General features: G+C 45.6%; 1 protein-coding gene across 5 annotated transcripts in view; it reads left to right on the forward strand.

Annotated features, from left to right (window-relative positions):
- Positions 1–21456, forward strand: part of LOC128685096 (uncharacterized) — a 937077-nt gene that overhangs the window by 220112 nt on the left and 695509 nt on the right. For all 5 annotated transcript variants that reach the window (XM_053771603.2, XM_053771605.2, XM_053771602.2 and 2 more), the window contains exon 2: positions 5954–6093. In XM_053771603.2, the coding sequence (XP_053627578.2) occupies positions 5954–6093 (140 nt within the window). The remainder of the gene's footprint in view (positions 1–5953; positions 6094–21456) is intronic.

Genomic DNA, 21456 nt, shown 5'->3' on the forward strand with positions numbered 1-21456 from the left:
GTTCAATTACGGTTCCTGGTGTACTTCATAATACTGTCATCACTATAGAGTAGGTGTTCACTTAGTAAAGCTCCACACAGAGCGAAACGCGATTGGATGAAACTCAACTTGTATACAGAGCAAAACGTGACCCGATAAAGGTCTGGACAGAATGAAACATGATTTGATAAAGCTCTACAAAGAGTGAAACATGACTTGATTAAGCTCTACGAAGAGTGAAACATGACTTGATAAAACTCTAAAAAGAGCGAAAAGTTGTCCCAATAAAGTCTTGTTTTGCAACGTGTCTTTTTCCCATTCTCTCTCTCTCTCTCTCTCTCTCTCTCTCTCTCTCTCTTTCTCTCTCTCTCTCTCTCTCTCTCTCTCTCTCTCTCTCTCTCTCTCTCTCTCTCTCCCCAATCCCTAAGGAGTGAGGGAGGTGAACTAAGGGAGGGGTGAAGTAGATGGAGTGAGGTAGATGTGAATGAGGGACGGGACGAGGTTGATGGAGCGAGGAAGGGGGTGTCACTAGTTGAGGGTACAGGTGTGATGGGTCAGTGCCAACACAGTAACTCCTCTCATGCAAATACCAGTGCCTTCTGTCCCTGGTGCCACCTACCTGCTTACCCAGGCACAGGTGCCACCTACCTGCTTACCCAGGCACAGGTGCCACCTACCTGCTTACCCAGGCACAGGTGCCACCTACCTGCTTACCCAGGCACATGTGGTGACAAATTGTCCTCGGTCGCCTACTGCTGTTTTCCTCTACACACACACACACACACACACACACACACACACACACACACACACACACACACACACACACACACACACACACACACACACACACACACACAGAGTTGATACTTTCTCTCAGGTGAACGTGTGTTCTATATCCATCATCTTAACAACATGTATCACGCAAGTCTGTTTCCTTATCACTTTCTCTCTCTCTCTCTCTCTCTCTCTCTCTCTCTCTCTCTCTCTCTCTCTCTCTCTATCACAAAAGTACTTAGTCGAGTTATTTGCATTTCGTTTAGCTCAATGTGTCTTCAGAAGAATCCGAGAAACACTTCGTAAGTCAACAGCAGAATTTACAAGAGTCATTAACACTCTAGCAAAACCAACCAAAATTAAAGTAGGTTTACCTGGAGTTTACCTGGAGAGGGTTTCGGGGGTCAACATCCCCGCGGCTCGGTCTGAGACCAGGCCTCATGGTGGATCAGGGTCTTAACAACCAGGCTGTTACTGCTGGCCGCACGCAAACTGGCTTACGAACCACAGCCCGGTTGGTCAGGTACTGACTTTAGGTGCCTGTCCAGTACCTTTTCTGAAGGCAGCCAGGAGTCTATTGGTAATCCCCCTTATGTATGCTGGGAGGCAGTTGAACAGTCTTGGGCCCTGGACACTTATTGTGTTATCTCTCATTGTACTCGTGGCGCCCCTGCTTTTCATCGGGGGATGAAATATTGCATCTCCTGCCGAGTCTTTTGCTTTCATAGGGAGTGATTTTCGTGTGCAGGTTTGGTACTAATCCCTCCAGGACCTTCCAAGTGTATATTATCATGCATCTCCCTCGCCTGCTTTCCATGGAATACAGATCAAGGACCTTCAATCGTTCTCGGCAATTTAGGTGCCTTATCGTACTTATGTGTGCTGTGAAAGTTCTTTGTATGCTCCCCAGGTCTACAATGTCGCCAGCCTTGAAAAGGGCCATTAGTGTACAACAGTATTCCAGCCTAGAGAGAACAAGCGATTTGAAGAGAATCATCATGGGCTTGGCATCCCTAGTTTTGAAGGTTCTCATTATCCATCCAATCATTTTCCTAGCGGATGAGGTAGATACATTCTTGTGGTCTTTGAAGGCGAGATCCTCTGACATTATCACTCTCAGGTCCTTCACATTTCTTTTTCGCTCTATTGTATGGTTAGAATTTGTCGTATACCCTGATATATTTTTAATTTGCTCAAGTTTTCCATATCTGAGTAGTTGAAATTTCTCCTCGTTGAACTTCATATTGTTTTGAGTGGCCCATTGGAAGATTTGGTTGATGTCCGCTTGGAGTCTTCCAGTGTCTTCGATGGAGGTCAGTGCCATGGCAATCTGGGTGTCATCCGCAAAGGAAGACACAGAGTCAGAAATGAGGATGAGAAATAGAATGGGAGAGAGTACTGCGCCTTGTAGAACAGAGCTTTTCACCGTGGCTGCCTGGACCTTTATTCTGTGTACTATTACACTTTATGTTCTATTTGTTAAGAAGTTATAGATCCATATACCAACTTTTCCTGTACTGACTAATTTCAGTAAAACATCCGCAATACCAAAGCTCCATCAAAAGTTTGTTGGTTTGTATCGAGTAGTCGACCATGTCAGTGTCAATAAATATAAAGTTAGAGAAATTAGTACTGGTTAGTATTAAGAATCGCATTTAGATCATATGAAGTTAGTATGCGATGTCGAGATTCCTGACACCCAGACGAATGTGGCTGATAATCCTCCTGATTTAGTACCCTTTACCAACCAGACAGACGAACAACCTGATTATCATTATTCCCTCAGTACATGACAAGTATTGAGGAATCCCTAAGTTTCATTTATAAATACCAATTTAGATCCTCCTCAGCCACGACATGTGTTAGCTGTTGCTACAGAATTTGACCCTCCTAGAAATGACCACTCTGCATATGTAAATCGCACTCTTGCAGAGTTGCGGTTAAATGTAAATAATCTTTATAGATAGGTAGTGCATCTAACGAGTATTTCAACTGTGTGTCTACAATGTCATCTTAAAAATGTTCAGATTTTTTTATGTGTTCACATTCTCTTCGGATTCTGAGATTTAACAGTAAAAGAGTTGTGTGCACCAAGTTTACCTTTTCTGTTAAACACTTTCTTCTTTGTAAATATACTTCCGCAGAATCTGTAGATCACATGAATACAAATCGATTGATCTCTTTCTCTATCTTGATTCCTCTTTTGTTAAACTGTACCCTTATTGACTCTATTATTTACCATGATTTTGTGAATTATAATTTGTAATGCATTACAGTCAATTTTAAGCTTTATAATTAATACTTATGTTATGTGATAAGTTCACTAGTATTGTATAGAATCAGCCCAAAGCCAAAATGCCTTCTGTCTATCCTATGTATAAGGGAGCCATATGTTGGGGACGCCATACATTAGCATCACTGAGCTGTCTCCTTTATTACTTGTGTAGTACGCTTATACACTTAGATATTTCATCCACATTATCCACATTAGTTGTGACGTCACGAGACCCCTCACATGTGAGCCATAGGCCTCGCTAATACTCTCTGCTAGACTTGCAAGACTGTGACAGGCAGGTCTGAGCTCTTCTCTCAAGACTTAATTATACTCCTCCAAGACATCCATCAGTGTTTATCTTTCTCCGTAACATCCCCAGCGAATCCCCACGACATGTGTGTGTGAGAGAGATGGTGACCCTTTCTTCTTTCATCTGAAGTGATTTAAAATGTTGCAGCATATTCCATAATTATGAATTCTTAAGAAAGACAGAGATAGTGGGAAGAAGGAATGAGGTTTACAGTCTTCCAGAATCTTGGTGGTGGTGTGATTAATGGTATGTTGAGTGGAGTGGTCAGGTGATTAGTGGAGTGTTGCACGTAGCGTTAGCTGAAGTAGTGGCCGCTTCATTACTGTTTGTAGTGCACTTATTCTGCACTACCTTTTTTTAACCGTTGCCAACAGAAGCACCGTCCCCCGTGGCATTACCGTTGATACAACAGAAGTACCGTCCCCCGTGTCATTACCGTTGACACAACATAAGCACCGTCCCCCGTGGCATTACCGTTGACACAACATAAGCACCGTCCCCCGTGGCATTACCGTTGACACAACATAAGCACCGTCCCCCGTGGCATTACCGTTGACACAACATAAGCACCGTCTCCCGTGGCATTACCATTGATACAACAGAAGCACCGTCCCCCGTGGCATTACCATTGATACAACAGAAGCACCGTCCCCCGTGGCATTACCATTGATACAACAGAAGCACCGTCCCCCGTGGCATTACCATTGATACAACAGAAACACCGTCCCCCGTGGCATTACCTTTGATACAACAGAAGTACCGTCCCCCGTGTCATTACCGTTGACACAACATAAGCACTGTCCCCTGTGGCATTACCAATGATGCAACAGAAGCACCGTCCCCCGTGGCATTACCTTTGATACAACAGAAGTACCGTCCCCCGTGGCATTACCGTTGATACATCAGAAGCACCGTCCCCCGTGGCATTACCGTTGATACAACAGAAGCACCGTCCCCCGTGGCATTACCATTGATACAACAGAAGTACCGTCCCCCGTGTAATTACCGTTGACACAACATAAGCACTGTCCCCTGTGGCATTACCAATGATGCAACAGAAGCACCGTCCCCCGTGGCATTACCTTTGATACAACAGAAGTACCGTCCCCCGTGGCATTACCGTTGATACATCAGAAGCACCGTCCCCCGTGGCATTACCGTTGATACAACAGAAGCACCGTCCCCCGTGGCATTACCATTGATACAACAGAAGCATTGTCCCCCGTGGCATTACTGTTGATACAACAGAAGCACCGCCCCCCGTGGTATTACCATGATACAACAGAAGCACCGTCATCCGTGGCATTACCGTTGATACAACAGAAGCACTGTCCCCCTGTATATAGACGGCAGACCTTACATGAACACCACACAGTGTAGATGACAGACCTTACAGGAACACCACACAGTGTAGATGGCAGACCTTACGTGAACACCACACAGTGTCGATGGCAGACCTTACGTGAACACCACACAGTGTAGATGGCAGACCTTACGTGAACACCACACAGTGTAGATGGCAGACCTTACAGGAACACCACACAGTGTAGATGGCAGACCTTACGTGAACACCACACAGTGTCGATGGCAGACCTTACGTGAACACCACACAGTGTAGATGGCAGACCTTACGTGAACACCACACAGTGTAGATGGCAGACCTTACACTAACACCACACAGTGTAGTGTCAGTCGTCAGGCAGACTCCGCACGGTGTACATATATCTACAGTAAAACAGGTGGCAGCAATTATCACACTTAGCGGGATGGTGGTAGTGTCCAGCCACGGACCGTTTTTGTTTGGCTGGAAGTGTCCAGCCACGGACCGTTTTCAGGCTCTCTGGTAGTGTCCAGCCACAGACCGTTCATGTCTGGCTGGCTGGAAGTATCCAGCCACGGACCGTTCTTGGCTGTCTGGTAGTATAGCATCCAGCCACGGGCTGTTCTTGGCTGGCTGATAGTATAGCGTCGATCCACGGACCGTTCTTTGCTGTCTGGTAGTATAGCGTAAAGCCACGGACCGTTCTTGGCTGGCTGATAGTATAGCGTCCAGCCACGTACCGTTCTCAAGCGATTTTTGCGAAGTTATTTGTGTAGTAGTTCCAACAAGGACTAACGAGGTGTGTTGTTATTAATTTCTCACATTGTCGTAACAGTTACGAGCCCGTTGACCGTTGCGAGCGGCACCGTAACCTGCCAGTGAAGTGTTGAGTGTGTGTTGTCGTTCCCCGGCCTGCCTTGACGGTAGGCTTTCCTCTTGTGTCCATACTATCATGTTTTTTGTAATGTAAACAGGGGGTACATTGGTGCTGCCACATAAACAGGGAGTCCCGAGGTGCCACATAAACAGGGAGTCCCGAGGTGCCACATAAGCATGGAGTCCCGAGGTGCCATTTGCTTTTCCTTCTCACAGGTCGCCCACGTAGGCACCACTGTACGTGGCACAAAGGCACCCAGGTGAGGAGTGAGTGCCTTTGAACGGGGGGAAGGGTTCTTCATCCAGGGTTTATGTATGGCCTCTACGGGTTTAACGCTTTCCTGTGAGTATAATGTCAGTGCGATACTTCAACATGCTCAATTACTCACCGTGTCTTCTCTCTCCGATTCGGCAGATCGGGAGGTCCGTGACTGCCACCGCTCCAGCAATGCCTTCCGCTCGGACAAGATGCCGCTGGCCACCTGGGAGCCCTTCTTCTGTGTGCTCCTGCAGGATGAAACTACCTTCACCGCCTACCGTTCAGAGGAGATGGCTGTGAGTACCCACAAGAGCTTCTTGTGTCCTTGATATCTTGAACATCTCTTCTTGTACCCACAACAGGAGGTTCTTGTGTTGTTCATAGAGCCCTTTGAACCTCTACTTTTACTCATAACGTGGAATTAATGCTTATAACCTCCTGAACCTCTCTATTCGTACAATGTATATGTGACCTGAACCTCTCTCCTCGTATGATGTATATGTAACCTGAACCTCTCTTCTCGTATGATGCATGTGTGACCTGAATCCCTCTCCTCGTATAATGTATGTGTGACCTGTACCTCTCTCCTCGTACGATGTATATGTTACCTGAACCTCTCTCCTCGTACGATGCATTTGTAACCTGAACCTCTCTCCTCGTACGATGCATGTGTAACCTCCTGAACCTCTCTTCTCGTACGATGCATGTGTAACCTCCTGAACCTCTCTCCTCGTAAGATGCATGTGTATTGTCAAAATGTTTCACCTGCTCAGCAGGCGAAACAGGGTATGGAAGTAACCGCCTAGATTCGGCTAGGCTCCAATAATTATCTGTTGTCTCTCTGTATTGACAGAGTACTGCGTACTCTGATGCAGAGTGTGTAGGTTCTACTCCTGCTGTAGACTGCGATATATATATATATATATATATATATATATATATATATATATATATATATATATATATATATATATATATATATATATATATTGGAAGGAAGGGGTAAGGGAGGCTTTGTGGGCGAGGGGCTTGGATTTCCAGCAGGCGTGCATGAGCGTGTTAGATTAGAGTGAATGGAGGCGAATGGTATTTGGGACCTGACGATCTGTTGGAGTGTGAGCAGGGTAATATTTAGTGAAGGGATTCAGGGAAACCGGTTATTTTTATATAGCCGGACTTGAGTCCTGGAAATGGGAAGTACAATGTCTGCACTCTAAAGGAGAGGTTCGGGATATTAGCAGTTTGGAGGGATATGTTGTGTATCTTTATACGTATATGCTTCTAAACTGTTGTATTCTGAGCACCTCTGCAAAAACAGTGATAATGTGTGAGTGTGGTGAAAGTGTTGAATGATGGAAGTATTTTCTTTTTGGGGATTTTCTTTCTTTTTTGGGTCACCCTGCCTCGGTGGGAGACGGCCGACTTGTTGAGAGAGAGAGAAAATATATATATATATATATATATATATATATATATATATATATATATATATATATATATATATAGATATATATATATATAATGTCGTGCCGAATAGGTAAAACTTGCTATTTTGGCTTAAACAGCAACGTTCTTCTTGCCGAATAAGGCACGTGGAAATTTGTGTATGCAATAATTCCGCAAAAATCATGCTGAACCTAACAGAAAACATATATTTCATTGTGTTTGTTTATTATCAAATTATTGTAAACTTATCTAAAACATATTTAGTTGGATTAGGCTAAATTAAATTGCACTTGTTATAATAAGGTTAGGTAAGTTTTCTAAGGTTCTTTTGGTACAAAATTATTAATTTTTACATTAGCATAAATGAAAAAATATATCTTTAAACGTATAAGAGAAAATTTTAGAAAGGACTTAATTTTAAATGAGATCTTGCTAATTGACCAATTATACTTATATATATATTATTGACCTCTTTATCCATTGACATTGACAAATAAATGTTTTAATACGATAAGGTTATTATAAATTTTGATGGAAAACACGAAGAGTGAAGAGAGCGTGAAATTAACTTTTGTGCTGAAGCAGGTTAATGTTGTTAATGGTGAGGTGGTCACCTGGTGACTAGAATGTTGTTGATGGTGAGGTGTTCACCTGGTGACTAGAATGTTGTTGATAGTGAGATGGTCACCTGGTGACTAGAATGTTGTTGATGGTGAGGTGTTCACCTGGTGACTAGAATGTTGTTGATAGTGAGATGGTCACCTGGTGACTAGAATGTTGTTGATGGTGAGGTGGTCACCTGGTGACTAGAATGTTGTTGATGGTGAGGTGGTCACCTGGTGACTAGAATGTTGTTGATGGTGAGGTGTTCACCTGGTGACTAGAATGTTGTTGATGGTGAGATGGTCACCTGGTGACTAGAATGTTGTTGATGGTGAGGTGGTCACCTGGTGACTAGAATGTTGTTGATAGTGAGATGGTCACCTGGTGACTAGAATGTTGTTGATGGTGAGGTGGTCACCTGGTGACTAGAATGTTGTTGATGGTGAGGTGGTCACCTGGTGACTAGAATGTTGTTGATGGTGAGGTGTTCACCTGGTGACTAGAATGTTGTTGATGGTGAGATGGTCACCTGGTGACTAGAATGTTGTTGATGGTGAGGTGGTCACCTGGTGACTAGAATGTTGTTGATGGTGAGGTGGTCACCTGGTGACTAGAATGTTGTTGATGGTGAGGTGGTCACCTGGTGACTAGAATGTTGTTGATGGTGAGGTGGTCACCTGGTGACTAGAATGTTGTTGATGGTGAGGTGTTCACCTGGTGACTAGAATGTTGTTGATAGTGAGATGGTCACCTGGTGACTAGAATGTTGATTTTTGGAGTTGTGTTCGCTAGGGGTAAAACATCTCTGTGATGATTCATATCTTGGTCATTATCTCTGTGGTGTGTGTGGTATTTGTGGTATTTTAAGGAACACTGACTGCTATGTGTGTGTGAGACTGAGGGTGGAGGACGGGGTGGGTCACTGGTAGACCCCAGCTGGGCCACAGGTGGTTTGCAGGTGGCAGCCGAGGAGATCAGCAATATCTGGTATGTCCGAGTCACCTTCCATCACAGTGCCAGAGTCAGGTGCCAAGGAGAAGCTGCGGGTGTAGGAAAACTCTCGAAACTTATCAGAGGTATTGTGAAGAAACCTGTATTGAGTCGCCTCTGATACAGAAAAATTACAATCAGGTATCAGCGGAGTCTTCCCTTGACAATCAGATATCAACAAAGCCTTCTACTAGGCAGATGAAAACATGGTGCTCAGAAGATGACATATTTCAACTACTTAATAATAGCGAGAATGAAGAACACGTTACACAGACCATCTCATATAATGTAAGAAACAAGTAACAGTCTTAGGAATAATAATAACGTCAGTTGATCTGTTATTTAGAGAAGACAATAAAACAAATGCAGTGAAGGTCAGAAAGATGACAGGCTGGATAATGAGAACTTTCAAAACAACAGAAACAACGCCAGTGATGTTGCAAGTGAAATCACTTGTGTTCTCGCAAGTGTAATAATTAGGTGTCTTTATTCAGGAGCGTTTCACCTACACAGTAGACTTGATCAGTCTAATACAGAGGTGATAAACATGGAGACAGCAGAAGCAGTGGAGAGATAAAGATGTGAGGATCAACCCATCAACAGTGAAGAAATAGTTCCAGTGAAGATGTGATCTACTTTTTAGTCTACAGCATTGTGAACAACACCAGTCTGTAATGTTACAGTGAACCTGGCACTGTGTACCTTGTTACAGTGAACCTGGCACTGTGTACCTTGTTACAGTGAACCTGGCACTGTGTACCTTGTTACAGTGAACCTGGCACTGTATACCTTGTTACAGTGAACCTGGCACTGTGTACCTTGTTACAGTGAACCTGGCACTGTATACCTTGTTACAGTGAACCTGGCACTGTGTACCTTGTTACAGTGAACCTGGCACTGTGTACCTTGTTACAGTGAACCTGGCACTGTGTACCTTGTTACAGTGAACCTGGCACTGTATACCTTGTTACAGTGAACCTGGCACTGTGTACCTTGTTACAGTGAACCTGGCACTGTATACCTTGTTAAAGTGAACCTGGCACTGTGTACCTTGTTAAAGTGAACCTGGCACTGTGTACCTTGTTAAAGTGAACCTGGCACTGTGTACCTTGTTACAGTGAACCTGGCACTGTGTACCTTGTTACAGTGAACCTGGCACTGTATACCTTGTTACAGTGAACCTGGCACTGTGTACCTTGTTACAGTGAACCTGGCACTGTGTACCTTGTTACAGTGAACCTGGCACTGTGTACCTTGTTACAGTGAACCTGGCACTGTATACCTTGTTACAGTGAACCTGGCACTGTGTACCTTGTTACAGTGAACCTGGCACTGTATACCTTGTTAAAGTGAACCTGGCACTGTGTACCTTGTTAAAGTGAACCTGGCACTGTGTACCTTGTTAAAGTGAACCTGGCACTGTGTACCTTGTTACAGTGAACCTGGCACTGTGTACCTTGTTACAGTGAACCTGGCACTGTGTACCTTGTTACAGTGAACCTGGCACTGTGTACCTTGTTACAGTGAACCTGGCACTGTGTACCTTGTTACAGTGAACCTGGCACTGTGTACCTTGTTACAGTGAACCTGGCACTGTATACCTTGTTACAGTGAACCTGGCACTGTGTACCTTGTTACAGTGAACCTGGCACTGTGTACCTTGTTACAGTGAACCTGGCACTGTGTACCTTGTTACAGTGAACCTGGCACTGTGTACCTTGTTACAGTGAACCTGGCACTGTATACCTTGTTACAGTGAACCTGGCACTGTGTACCTTGTTACAGTGAACCTGGCACTGTATACCTTGTTAAAGTGAACCTGGCACTGTGTACCTTGTTAAAGTGAACCTGGCACTGTGTACCTTGTTAAAGTGAACCTGGCACTGTGTACCTTGTTACAGTGAACCTGGCACTGTGTACCTTGTTACAGTGAACCTGGCACTGTATACCTTGTTACAGTGAACCTGGCACTGTGTACCTTGTTACAGTGAACCTGGCACTGTGTACCTTGTTACAGTGAACCTGGCACTGTGTACCTTGTTACAGTGAACCTGGCACTGTATACCTTGTTACAGTGAACCTGGCACTGTGTACCTTGTTACAGTGAACCTGGCACTGTATACCTTGTTAAAGTGAACCTGGCACTGTGTACCTTGTTAAAGTGAACCTGGCACTGTGTACCTTGTTAAAGTGAACCTGGCACTGTGTACCTTGTTACAGTGAACCTGGCACTGTGTACCTTGTTACAGTGAACCTGGCACTGTATACCTTGTTACAGTGAACCTGGCACTGTGTACCTTGTTACAGTGAACCTGGCACTGTGTACCTTGTTACAGTGAACCTGGCACTGTGTACCTTGTTACAGTGAACCTGGCACTGTGTACCTTGTTACAGTGAACCTGGCACTGTGTACCTTGTTACAGTGAACCTGGCACTGTGTACCTTGTTACAGTGAACCTGGCACTGTGTACCTTGTTACAGTGAACCTGGCACTGTATACCTTGTTACAGTGAACCTGGCACTGTGTACCTTGTTACAGTGAACCTGGCACTGTATACCTTGTTAAAGTGAACCTGGCACTGTGTACCTTGTTAAAGTGAACCTGGCACTGTGTACCTTGTTAAAGTGAACCTGGCACTGTGTACCTTGTTACAGTGAACCTGGCACTGTGTACCTTGTTACAGTGAACCTGGCACTGTGTACCTTGTTACAGTGAACCTGGCACTGTATACCTTGTTACAGTGAACCTGGCACTGTGTACCTTGTTAAAGTGAACCTGGCACTGTGTACCTTGTTACAGTGAACCTGGCACTGTGTACCTTGTTACAGTGAACCTGGCACTGTGTACCTTGTTACAGTGAACCTGGCACTGTATACCTTGTTACAGTGAACCTGGCACTGTGTACCTTGTTAAAGTGAACCTGGCACTGTGTACCTTGTTACAGTGAACCTGGCACTGTGTACCTTGTTACAGTGAACCTGGCACTGTGTACCTTGTTACAGTGAACCTGGCACTGTGTACCTTGTTACAGTGAACCTGGCACTGTGTACCTTGTTACAGTGAACCTGGCACTGTGTACCTTGTTACAGTGAACCTGGCACTGTGTACCTTGTTACAGTGAACCTGGCACTGTGTACCTTGTTACAGTGAACCTGGCACTGTGTACCTTGTTACAGTGAACCTGGCACTGTGTACCTTGTTAAAGTGAACCTGGCACTGTGTACCTTGTTACAGTGAACCTGGCACTGTGTACCTTGTTACAGTGAACCTGGCACTGTGTACCTTGTTACAGTGAACCTGGCACTGTGTACCTTGTTACAGTGAACCTGGCACTGTGTACCTTGTTACAGTGAACCTGGCACTGTGTACCTTGTTACAGTGAACCTGGCACTGTGTACCTTCCTGTTACAGTGAACTTGGCACTGTGTACCTTCCTACGTATCGTGCAGCCTAGAGTGATCTTATTACGGTGAACCTGGCACTGTGTACCTTCCTGTTACAGTGAACCTGGGCACTGTGTACCTTCCTGTTACAGTGAACCTGGTACTGTGTACCTTCCTGTTACAGAGAACTTGGCACGGTGTACCTTCCTGTTAAAGTGAACCTGGCACTGTGTACCTTCCTGTTACAGAGAACTTGGCACGGTGTACCTTCCTGTTACAGTGAACTTGGCAATGTGTACCTTCCTACGTACCGTGCAGCCTAGAGTGATCTTATTACGGTGAACCTGGCACTGTGTACCTTCCTGTTACAGTGAACTTGGCACTGTGTACCTTCCTGTTACAGTGAACTTGGCACGGTGTACCTTACTAAGTACCGTGCAGTACATATACCAGTCTATAATGTTGCTGCAGTGAACTTGGCACTGTGTACCTTCCTGTTACAGTGAACTTGGCACGGTGTACCTTACTAAGTACCGTGCATTACATACACCAGTCTATAATGTTGCTACAGTGAACTTGGCACTGTGTACCTTCCTGTTACAGTGAACTTGGCACTATGTACCTTCCTGTTACAGTGAACTTGGCAATGTGTACCTTCCTACGTACCGTGCAGCCTAGAGTGATCTTATTACGGTGAACCTGGCACTGTGTACCTTCCTGTTACAGTGAACTTGGCACTGTGTACCTTCCTGTTACAGCGAACTTGGCACTGTGTACCTTCCTGTTACAGTGAACTTGGCACTGTGTACCTTCCTGTTACAGTGAACTTGGCACGGTGTACCTTACTAAGTACCGTGCAGTACATATACCAGTCTATAATGTTGCTGCAGTGAACTTGGCACTGTGTACCTTCCTGTTACAGTGAACTTGGCACGGTGTACCTTACTAAGTACCGTGCATTACATACACCAGTCTATAATGTTGCTACAGTGAACTTGGCACTGTGTACCTTCCTGTTACAGTGAACTTGGCACTATGTACCTTCCTGTTACAGTGAACTTGGCACTGTGTACCTTCCTGTTACAGTGAACTTGGCACGTTGTACCTTACTAAGTACCGTGCAGTACATATACCAGTCTATAATGTTGCTGCAGTGAACTTGGCACTGTGTACCTTCCTGTTACAGTGAACTTGGCACGGTGTACCTTACTAAGTACCGTGCATTACATACACCAGTCTATAATGTTGCTACAGTGAACTTGGCACTGTGTACCTTCCTGTTACAGTGAACTTGGCACTATGTACCTTCCTGTTACAGTGAACTTGGCACTGTGTACCTTCCTGTTACAGTGAACTTGGCACGTTGTACCTTACTAAGTACCGTGCAGTACATATACCAGTCTATAATGTTGCTGCAGTGAACTTGGCACTGTGTACCTTCCTGTTACAGTGAACTTGGCACGGTGTACCTTACTAAGTACCGTGCATTACATACACCAGTCTATAATGTTGCTACAGTGAACTTGGCACTGTGTACCTTCCTGTTACAGTGAACTTGGCACTATGTACCTTCCTGTTACAGTGAACTTGGCACTGTGTACCTTCCTACGTACCGTGCAGCCTAGAGTGATCTTATTACGGTGAACCTGGCACTGTGTACCTTCCTACCTTCAAACGAAGCACTCCTTCCTACCACTGATGTTAGCGATTTTCAGGAAATACCTGAGTGGACCAGCGTCTGGTGGACCCTACCCTGGTAATTACCGTCCACCCTGGCAAGGTTCTATAGGAAATAGGGTGTGGTTACACAGCCCATGAGCCTGGCATGGTTCTGTGGGGAAACAGGGTGTGGTTACACAGCCCATGAGCCTGGCATGGTTCTGTGGGGAAACAAGGTGTGGTACATAACTTTTAGCACTAGCTGGGGTACTTAGAAAACCAATTGCTATGTATAGTCTCATTTTCTGACAAGAATGTATAGAAAACTAGATGTGAAAAGTATCTTTATCTAAAGCTATACTTCTTTCATCTGTATCTAAATCTTTATCTCTAACATCTGAATCTGTAGCCGTGTACCGCTCTGTACCTACCGTGCACCGTGCCACAGGTTCAACCTGGTAGAACTCCGTATTCATCACAAATTGGAACAAACCAGCACTGTGGCGGGACTTTGTTATTCTGTGGAAGAGCCTAAACACAGGTGCCATTCCAGACTTATTAAAAACTACTGATGTCGCATAACACAAGGGTGGCAGTAAACCACTCACGAAAAACTATAAACTAATAATGCCAACTTTACGCGTTATCAAAATCTTTGAAAGGGTCACATGTAGCAAGATTACCAATCACATGGAATCAAAACAGTTGCACAAGCCAGGGCAGCATGGGTTTAGAGTAGGTCACTCCTACCTTCCACAATTGCTAGATCATTACGATGTGGTTCTGGATCCCCTGCAAGACAAGCTAATTGTAGTAACTGTAGTATTTTTGCCACAGCCTTCGACAAGTGCGACGAGAAGTGAAAGTTCACAAAATTCATGCCAAAGAAATATCTGGAAAAGTGGACACATGGATAGTTAATTTATTAACACATAAAACCCAGAGAGAGGATAATAGTCATCAGAGCGAAGTCGGAGGCTGCCACAGTGAAACACACTGTTGCTCAAGGCACAGTACTCGAAATAGTTCCACAAGACTGTTGCAAGTTTGGTCTCCAGAGGAGAGACAGAGGACGCTAGGAGGTACGAGACTGCCAGGCGTGACCTCTACAGGAAAGACAGAGGACGCTACGAGATACGAGACTGGCAGGTGTGATCTCTGCAGGAGAGACAGAGGACGCTACGAGATACTAGACTGGCAGGTGTGATCTTTACAGGAGACGCTAGGCAGGACTTCAGCTGAGCGGGAGAGACAGCACGTGACATCAGACTGGCAGACAGAAATTGGCGGATGCAAAGAGAGGAAGAGAGGGGAGGAGTGCGAGGAATGCGGAAATGAAAGGATAACGCCACGGAAATGAAGGGATAAAGAGGAGCGGATGTTGCGGGAGGGAGGGAGGTGTGAGAGGAAGTCACGAAGATTCCCGGACGGTGTGAGGGTTAATGAGGGAAACAGCACGAGTGAGAGAGAGAGAGAGAGAGAGAGAGAGAGAGAGAGAGAGAGAGAGAGAGAGAGAGAGAATGGCAGTAAAACTATAGAAAGGGGAAGAATACTATTTCATTGATATTTTTCCCATCAAATTATTGCCATTATTATTATTAGTAGTAGTAGTATAATTGCTGCGTTCTTTATATGTACGTTTACAAAATCTCTCTCTCTCTCTCTCTCTCTCTCTCTCTCTCTCTCTCTCTCTCTCTCTCTCTCTCTCTCTCTCTCTCTCTCTCTCTCTCTCTCTCTCTCTCTCTCTCTCTCTCCCCTTCCCTCCCCCATCAACCATATGTTATCTTCCCCTCACTTAAGGTTTCCTCTCATTCGCTAATGGTTGTTTGGACGGTTTCTGAAGGTTGTATTTACTCCTCTCCCCTCCCCTATCCCCTCTTTCCTTTTCTCCCCCTCGTCCTTCTTTAATCTCCTCTCCCGTATCCCCTCTTTTCTCACCCCTTCCTCATATCCCTTCGTTATATTGATCTGCTAGAGGTTGTTGATACTTGTACTGGTCAGTGCTATTATTCTGAGACTTAATTACTACGGTCTCAGAGGTCATACACATGATCTCAGAGGACACACACACGATCTCAGAGGTCATACACACGATCTCAGAGGTCATAAACATGATCTCAGAGGACACACACACGATCTCAGAGGTCACACGCACGATCTCAGAGGTCACACACGATCTCAGAGGTCACACATACAAGTGCTTTCTTTCAGTACTACCCCAGTAATATAGAGCAGTAACGTATATAACCATACACATGACGTGTGCAGTTACCCGTCCAGTGGTCAAAGATTGCTGTCTGATACCCTCTAGACATGACAATAAGACCTAAGTGTTTTTCTCAATCCATTGGATTAACAGAGCTCAGAGTGAGCGAAACGTTTCCATTATGAATGCCATACTGCTGCTGTTGTGCCTTCTGTACGTACCTTGCTAATAAACTCACCAGTTGTGACTTGATAATGGTTCAGGAGGGACCGAAATGTCGTGGTACGGTTTCTTGCCTATTTGTGAGCGTTTTTGTGATTTTGTTTCGTCTTAATTAATTCAAATGTTGCATCCTGGGCCCCTCGTCTCTGCGTCTTTATATCAGTGACCTAACAAGTACCATCCAGTCCTCTTGTTTTCCTTCTTTGTTGATGTCAGAACCTTCATCTAATGCTCTGACCCCTGACATTAAATACTGTAGTTAATAATGACTTAAAATCTATATTTTGGTGATAGGCTAAAAAAAAAAAAAACTTTAATATACGTAAGTAAACATTTTAAATGACGTTTGGGAATAAGTGCATGTTAAAATTAACGAAGGCGAAGTAAGAAAAAACAGACAAGGGAAAGGTCGCAGGTCTACTCGTGGATAATGTAATGAAATTTAACGAGTAGATACAACATATATCAACAACTTAGGGAAAACTGTAGGTATACTCTGTACACTTCGCTGTCTTGTTGCCCAGTTTACGCCACTTACACTGCTACTACTACTCTCTTATACCCGTACAATACACATGTAGTTTGTGGCCGGGGAACTGCTTCATGTAGCCACCTGCTAGCAGTCATCATGCACCACACGACACCTGTCACCATCATCACAAACTCAAATTATACATAACACATTATGCTCTGATTCAAATCTTTAAACCATTTAAAATATTAATATTGTTTTTTGTATTGTTCCTTACACATCTTTAGAAGACTGTAGTATACTGCTGCTGATGATGCTGACCCAGAACACTGCTTGCAACACTGCAACAGAATACAAGAATGGTCAGTGTTGTGTTGTGGAACTGACGTAGTGTGTCAGGCTTGGGAGAGTGGGAGGGAAGAAGAGAGGGAGGGAGGGAGAGACAGTAAAAAAAGTAGAGAGGAAAGAGGGAATGGAGAGAGAGAGAGAGAGAGAGAGAGAGAGAGAGAGAGAGAGAGAGAGAGAGAGAGAGAGAGAGAGAGAGAGAGAAAGGGGAAGATGGAGAAAGACAAAGGGGTAGAGAGGGAAGCAGGAAAGAAGGAATGGAGAAAGAGGGGGGGGGGAAGGAAGGAGGGAGACAAACGGGTAGAAAGGGAAGAATGGAGGGATGAACAGATGAAAGGGAAACTGCATAGGAATGAGGTGGAAAATGATGAGGGAATTTAAGATGGCAAGTAAAAAAGATGGAATAGTAGAAGAAATGAAAACTAGGAGATGGGAAGAGAAAGTGCACGAGACAGAGGAGGAAGAATAGGGAGCCTCGCCCCTCTCCCCACCTGGCCAGAAACATCCTTGTCAGGAGCACCAGCTGACGTGGAGTAGTGTTTCACTGCTGCCATCCACCCTCCCACCTGCCATCCACTGTCCCACCTGCCGTCTAACCCTTCCACCTGCCGTCCACCGTCCCATCTCCCGTCCACTATCCCACCTGCCGTCCACCCTCCCACCTGCCATCCACTGTCCTACCTGCTGACCACTGTCCCACCTGCCGTCCACCCTCCCACCTGCCGTCCACTGTCCCACCTGCCGTCCACTGTCCCACCTGCCGTCCACTGTCCCACCTGTCGTCTACCCTTCCACCTGCCGTCCACTATCCCACCTGCCGTCCACTGTTCAACCTGCCGTCCACTATCCCACCTGCCGTCCACTACCCCACCTACCGTCCACTGTCCTACCTGCCGTCCACTGCCCCACCTACCGTCCACTGTCCTACCTGCCGTCCACTGTCCCACCTACCGTCCACTGTATCACCTGCCGTCCACTATCCTACTTGCCGTCCACTCTCCCACCTGCTGTCCACTATCCCACCTTGCTGTCTACTATCCCACCTTCCGTCCACTATCCCACCTGCTGTCCAGTGTCCCACCTGCTGTCCACTGTCCCACCTGCCGTCCACTATCCCACCTGCCGTCCACTGTCCCACCTGTCGTCCACTGTCCCACCTGTCGTCCACTGTCCCACGCAGTTACTGCTCTGACACACACCTGCTGCTCTGACACACACCTGCTCTAATACACACCTGCTGCTCTGACACACACCTGCTCTAATACACACCTGCTGCTCTGACACACCCCTACTGCTCTACCACACCTGCTGATCTAACACACACCTACTGCTCTCTCTCTCTCTCTCTCTCATAGCTAACACATCTGTTGTTCTGACAAACACCTGCTGTTCTCTCTCATAGTTAATACACCTGCTACTCTGCCTCATAGCTAACACACCTGCTGGTCTAACACACATGCTGCTCTAAAACACACCTGATGTTCTAACACACACCTGCTCTAAAACACACCTGCTGTTCTAACACACGCCTGCTGATCTCTCATAGTTAATACACCTGCTGCTGCTCTCTCTCTCTCTCTCTCTCTCTCTCTCTCTCTCTCTCTCTCTCTCTCTCATAGCTAACATATCTGCTGTTCTCTCAAAGCTAGCACATCTGCTGTTATACAGCACACCTGCTGCTCTCTCTCATAGTTAACACACCTGCTGCTCTCTCTCGTAGTTAACACACCTGCTGCTCCCTCTCATAGTTAACACACCTGCTGCTCTCTCTCGTAGTTAACACACCTGCTGCTCTCTCTCATAGTTAACACACCTGCTGCTCTCTCTCGTAGTTAACACACCTGCTGCTCTCTCTCATAGTTAACACACCTGCTGCTCTCTCTCGTAGTTAACACACCTGCTGCTCTCTCTCATAGTTAACACACCTGCTGCTCTCTCTCATAGTTAACACACCTGCTGCTCTCTCTCGTAGTTAACACACCTGCTGCTCTCTCTCATAGTTAACACACCTGCTGCTCTCTCTCATAGTTAACACACCTGCTGCTCTCTCTCGTAGTTAACACACCTGCTGCTCTCTCTCATAGTTAACACACCTGCTGCTCTCTCTCATAGTTAACACACCTGCTGCTCTCTCTCATAGTTAACACACCTGCTGCTCTCTCTCATAGTTAACACACCTGCTGCTCTCTCTCGTAGTTAACACACCTGCTGCTCTCTCTCATAGTTAACACACCTGCTGCTCTCTCTCATAGTTAACACACCTGCTGCTCTCTCTCATAGTTAACACACCTGCTGCTCTCTCTCGTAGTTAACACACCTGCTGCTCTCTCTCGTAGTTAACACACCTGCTGCTCTCTCTCATAGTTAACACACCTGCTACTCTCTCTCACAGTTAACATACTTGCTGTTATACAGCACACCTGCTTCTCTAACACACTTGCCACTGCTGGCTGCCACCTAGGCTTTGTGTCACTGAGAAACCTTCCTAATCTCACTGTACGAGACGCTATGAACAGCTTACCTGTGTACCCGTCCTCTGCACCTCCCTTCCCTCTGCACCTCCCTTCCCTCTGCACCTCCCTTCCCTCTGCACCTCCCTTCCCTCTGCACCTCCCTTCCTTCTACACCTTCCTTCCCTCTACACCTCCCTTCCCTCTGCACCTCCCTTCCCTCTGCACCTCCCTTCCCTCTGCACCTCCCTTCCCTCTGCACCTCCCTTCCCTCTGCACCTCCCTTCCCTCTGCACCTCCCTTCCCTCTGCACCTCCCTTCCCTCTGCACCTCCCTTCTCTCTGCACCTCCCTTCCCTCTGCACCTCCCTTATTTCTACACCTTCCTTCCCTCTACACCTCCCTTCCCTCCTTCATTCCCTTCCTTTTCTCACTCCTTCATTCACTCTCCCCTCACTACTTCATTCCCTCCTTCATTTTCTTAATCCATTTCTCCTTCCCCAGGCTCCGCGGCCTGGTGGCTAAAGCTCTCGCTTCACACGGTGATGTCCGGGTTCTATTCCCGGCGAGGGAGGAAACATTGGGTGTGTATCCTTACACCGGTTGTCTATGTTCACCCATCAGTAAAATTGATACCTGGGTGTTAATCGACTGGTGTGGGTCGCATCCTGGGACAAAACTGACCTAATTTGCCCGAATTCTCAGCATAACAAGCGGGTTTCTATGTAGTAGTATGTCACTGGTGTCAGCTAGGACTGTATACCTTGTACATGTACTTGTAGTAGTATGTCACTGGTGTCAGCTAGGACTGTATACCTTGTACATGTACTTGTAGTAGTATGTCACTGGTGTCAGCTAGGACTGTATACCTTGTACATGTACATGTAGTAGTATGTCACTGGTGTCAGCTAGGACTGTATACCTTGTACATGTACTTGTAGTAGTATGTCACTGGTGTCAGCTAGAACTGTATACCTTGTACAATTACTTGTAGTAGTATGTCACTGGTGTCAGCTACGACTGTATACCTTGTACATGTACTTGTAGTAGTATGTCACTGGTGTCAGCTAGGACTGTATACCTTGTACATGTACATGTAGTAGTATGTCACTGGTGTCAGCTAGGACTGCATACCTTGTACATGTACATGTAGTAGTATGTCACTGGTGTCAGCTAGGACTGTATACCTTGTACAAGTACTTGTAGTAGTATGTCACTGGTGTCAGCTACGACTGTATACCTTGTACATGTACTTGTAGTAGTATGTCACTGGTGTCAGCTAGGACTGTATACCTTGTACATGTACATGTAGTAGTATGTCACTGGTGTCAGCTAGGACTGCATACCTTGTACAAGTACTTGTAGTAGTATGTCACTGGTGTCAGCTACGACTGTATACCTTGTACAAGTACTTGTAGTAGTATGTCACTGGTGTCAGCTAGGACTGTATACCTTGTACAAGTACTTGTAGTAGTATGTCACTGGTGTCAGCTAGGACTGTATACCTTGTACATGTACTTGCAGTAGTATGTCACTGGTGTCAGCTAGGACTGTATACCTTGTACATGTACATGTAGTATGTCACTGGTGTCAGCTAGGACTGTATACCTTGTACATGTACATGTAGTAGTATGTCACTGGTGTCAGCTAGGACTGTATACCTTGTACATGTACATGTAGTAGGTCACTGGTGTCAGCTAGGACTGTATACCTTGTACATGTACATGTAGTAGTATGTCACTGGTGTCAGCTAGGACTGTATACCTTGTACATGTACATGTAGTAGTATGTCACTGGTGTCAGCTAGGACTGTATACCTTGTACAAGTACTTGTAGTAGTATGTCACTGGTGTCAGCTACGACTGTATACCTTGTACATGTAC

Source organism: Cherax quadricarinatus, chromosome 5 (assembly GCF_038502225.1).
Source record: "Cherax quadricarinatus isolate ZL_2023a chromosome 5, ASM3850222v1, whole genome shotgun sequence".
Taxonomy (NCBI): domain Eukaryota; kingdom Metazoa; phylum Arthropoda; class Malacostraca; order Decapoda; family Parastacidae; genus Cherax; species Cherax quadricarinatus.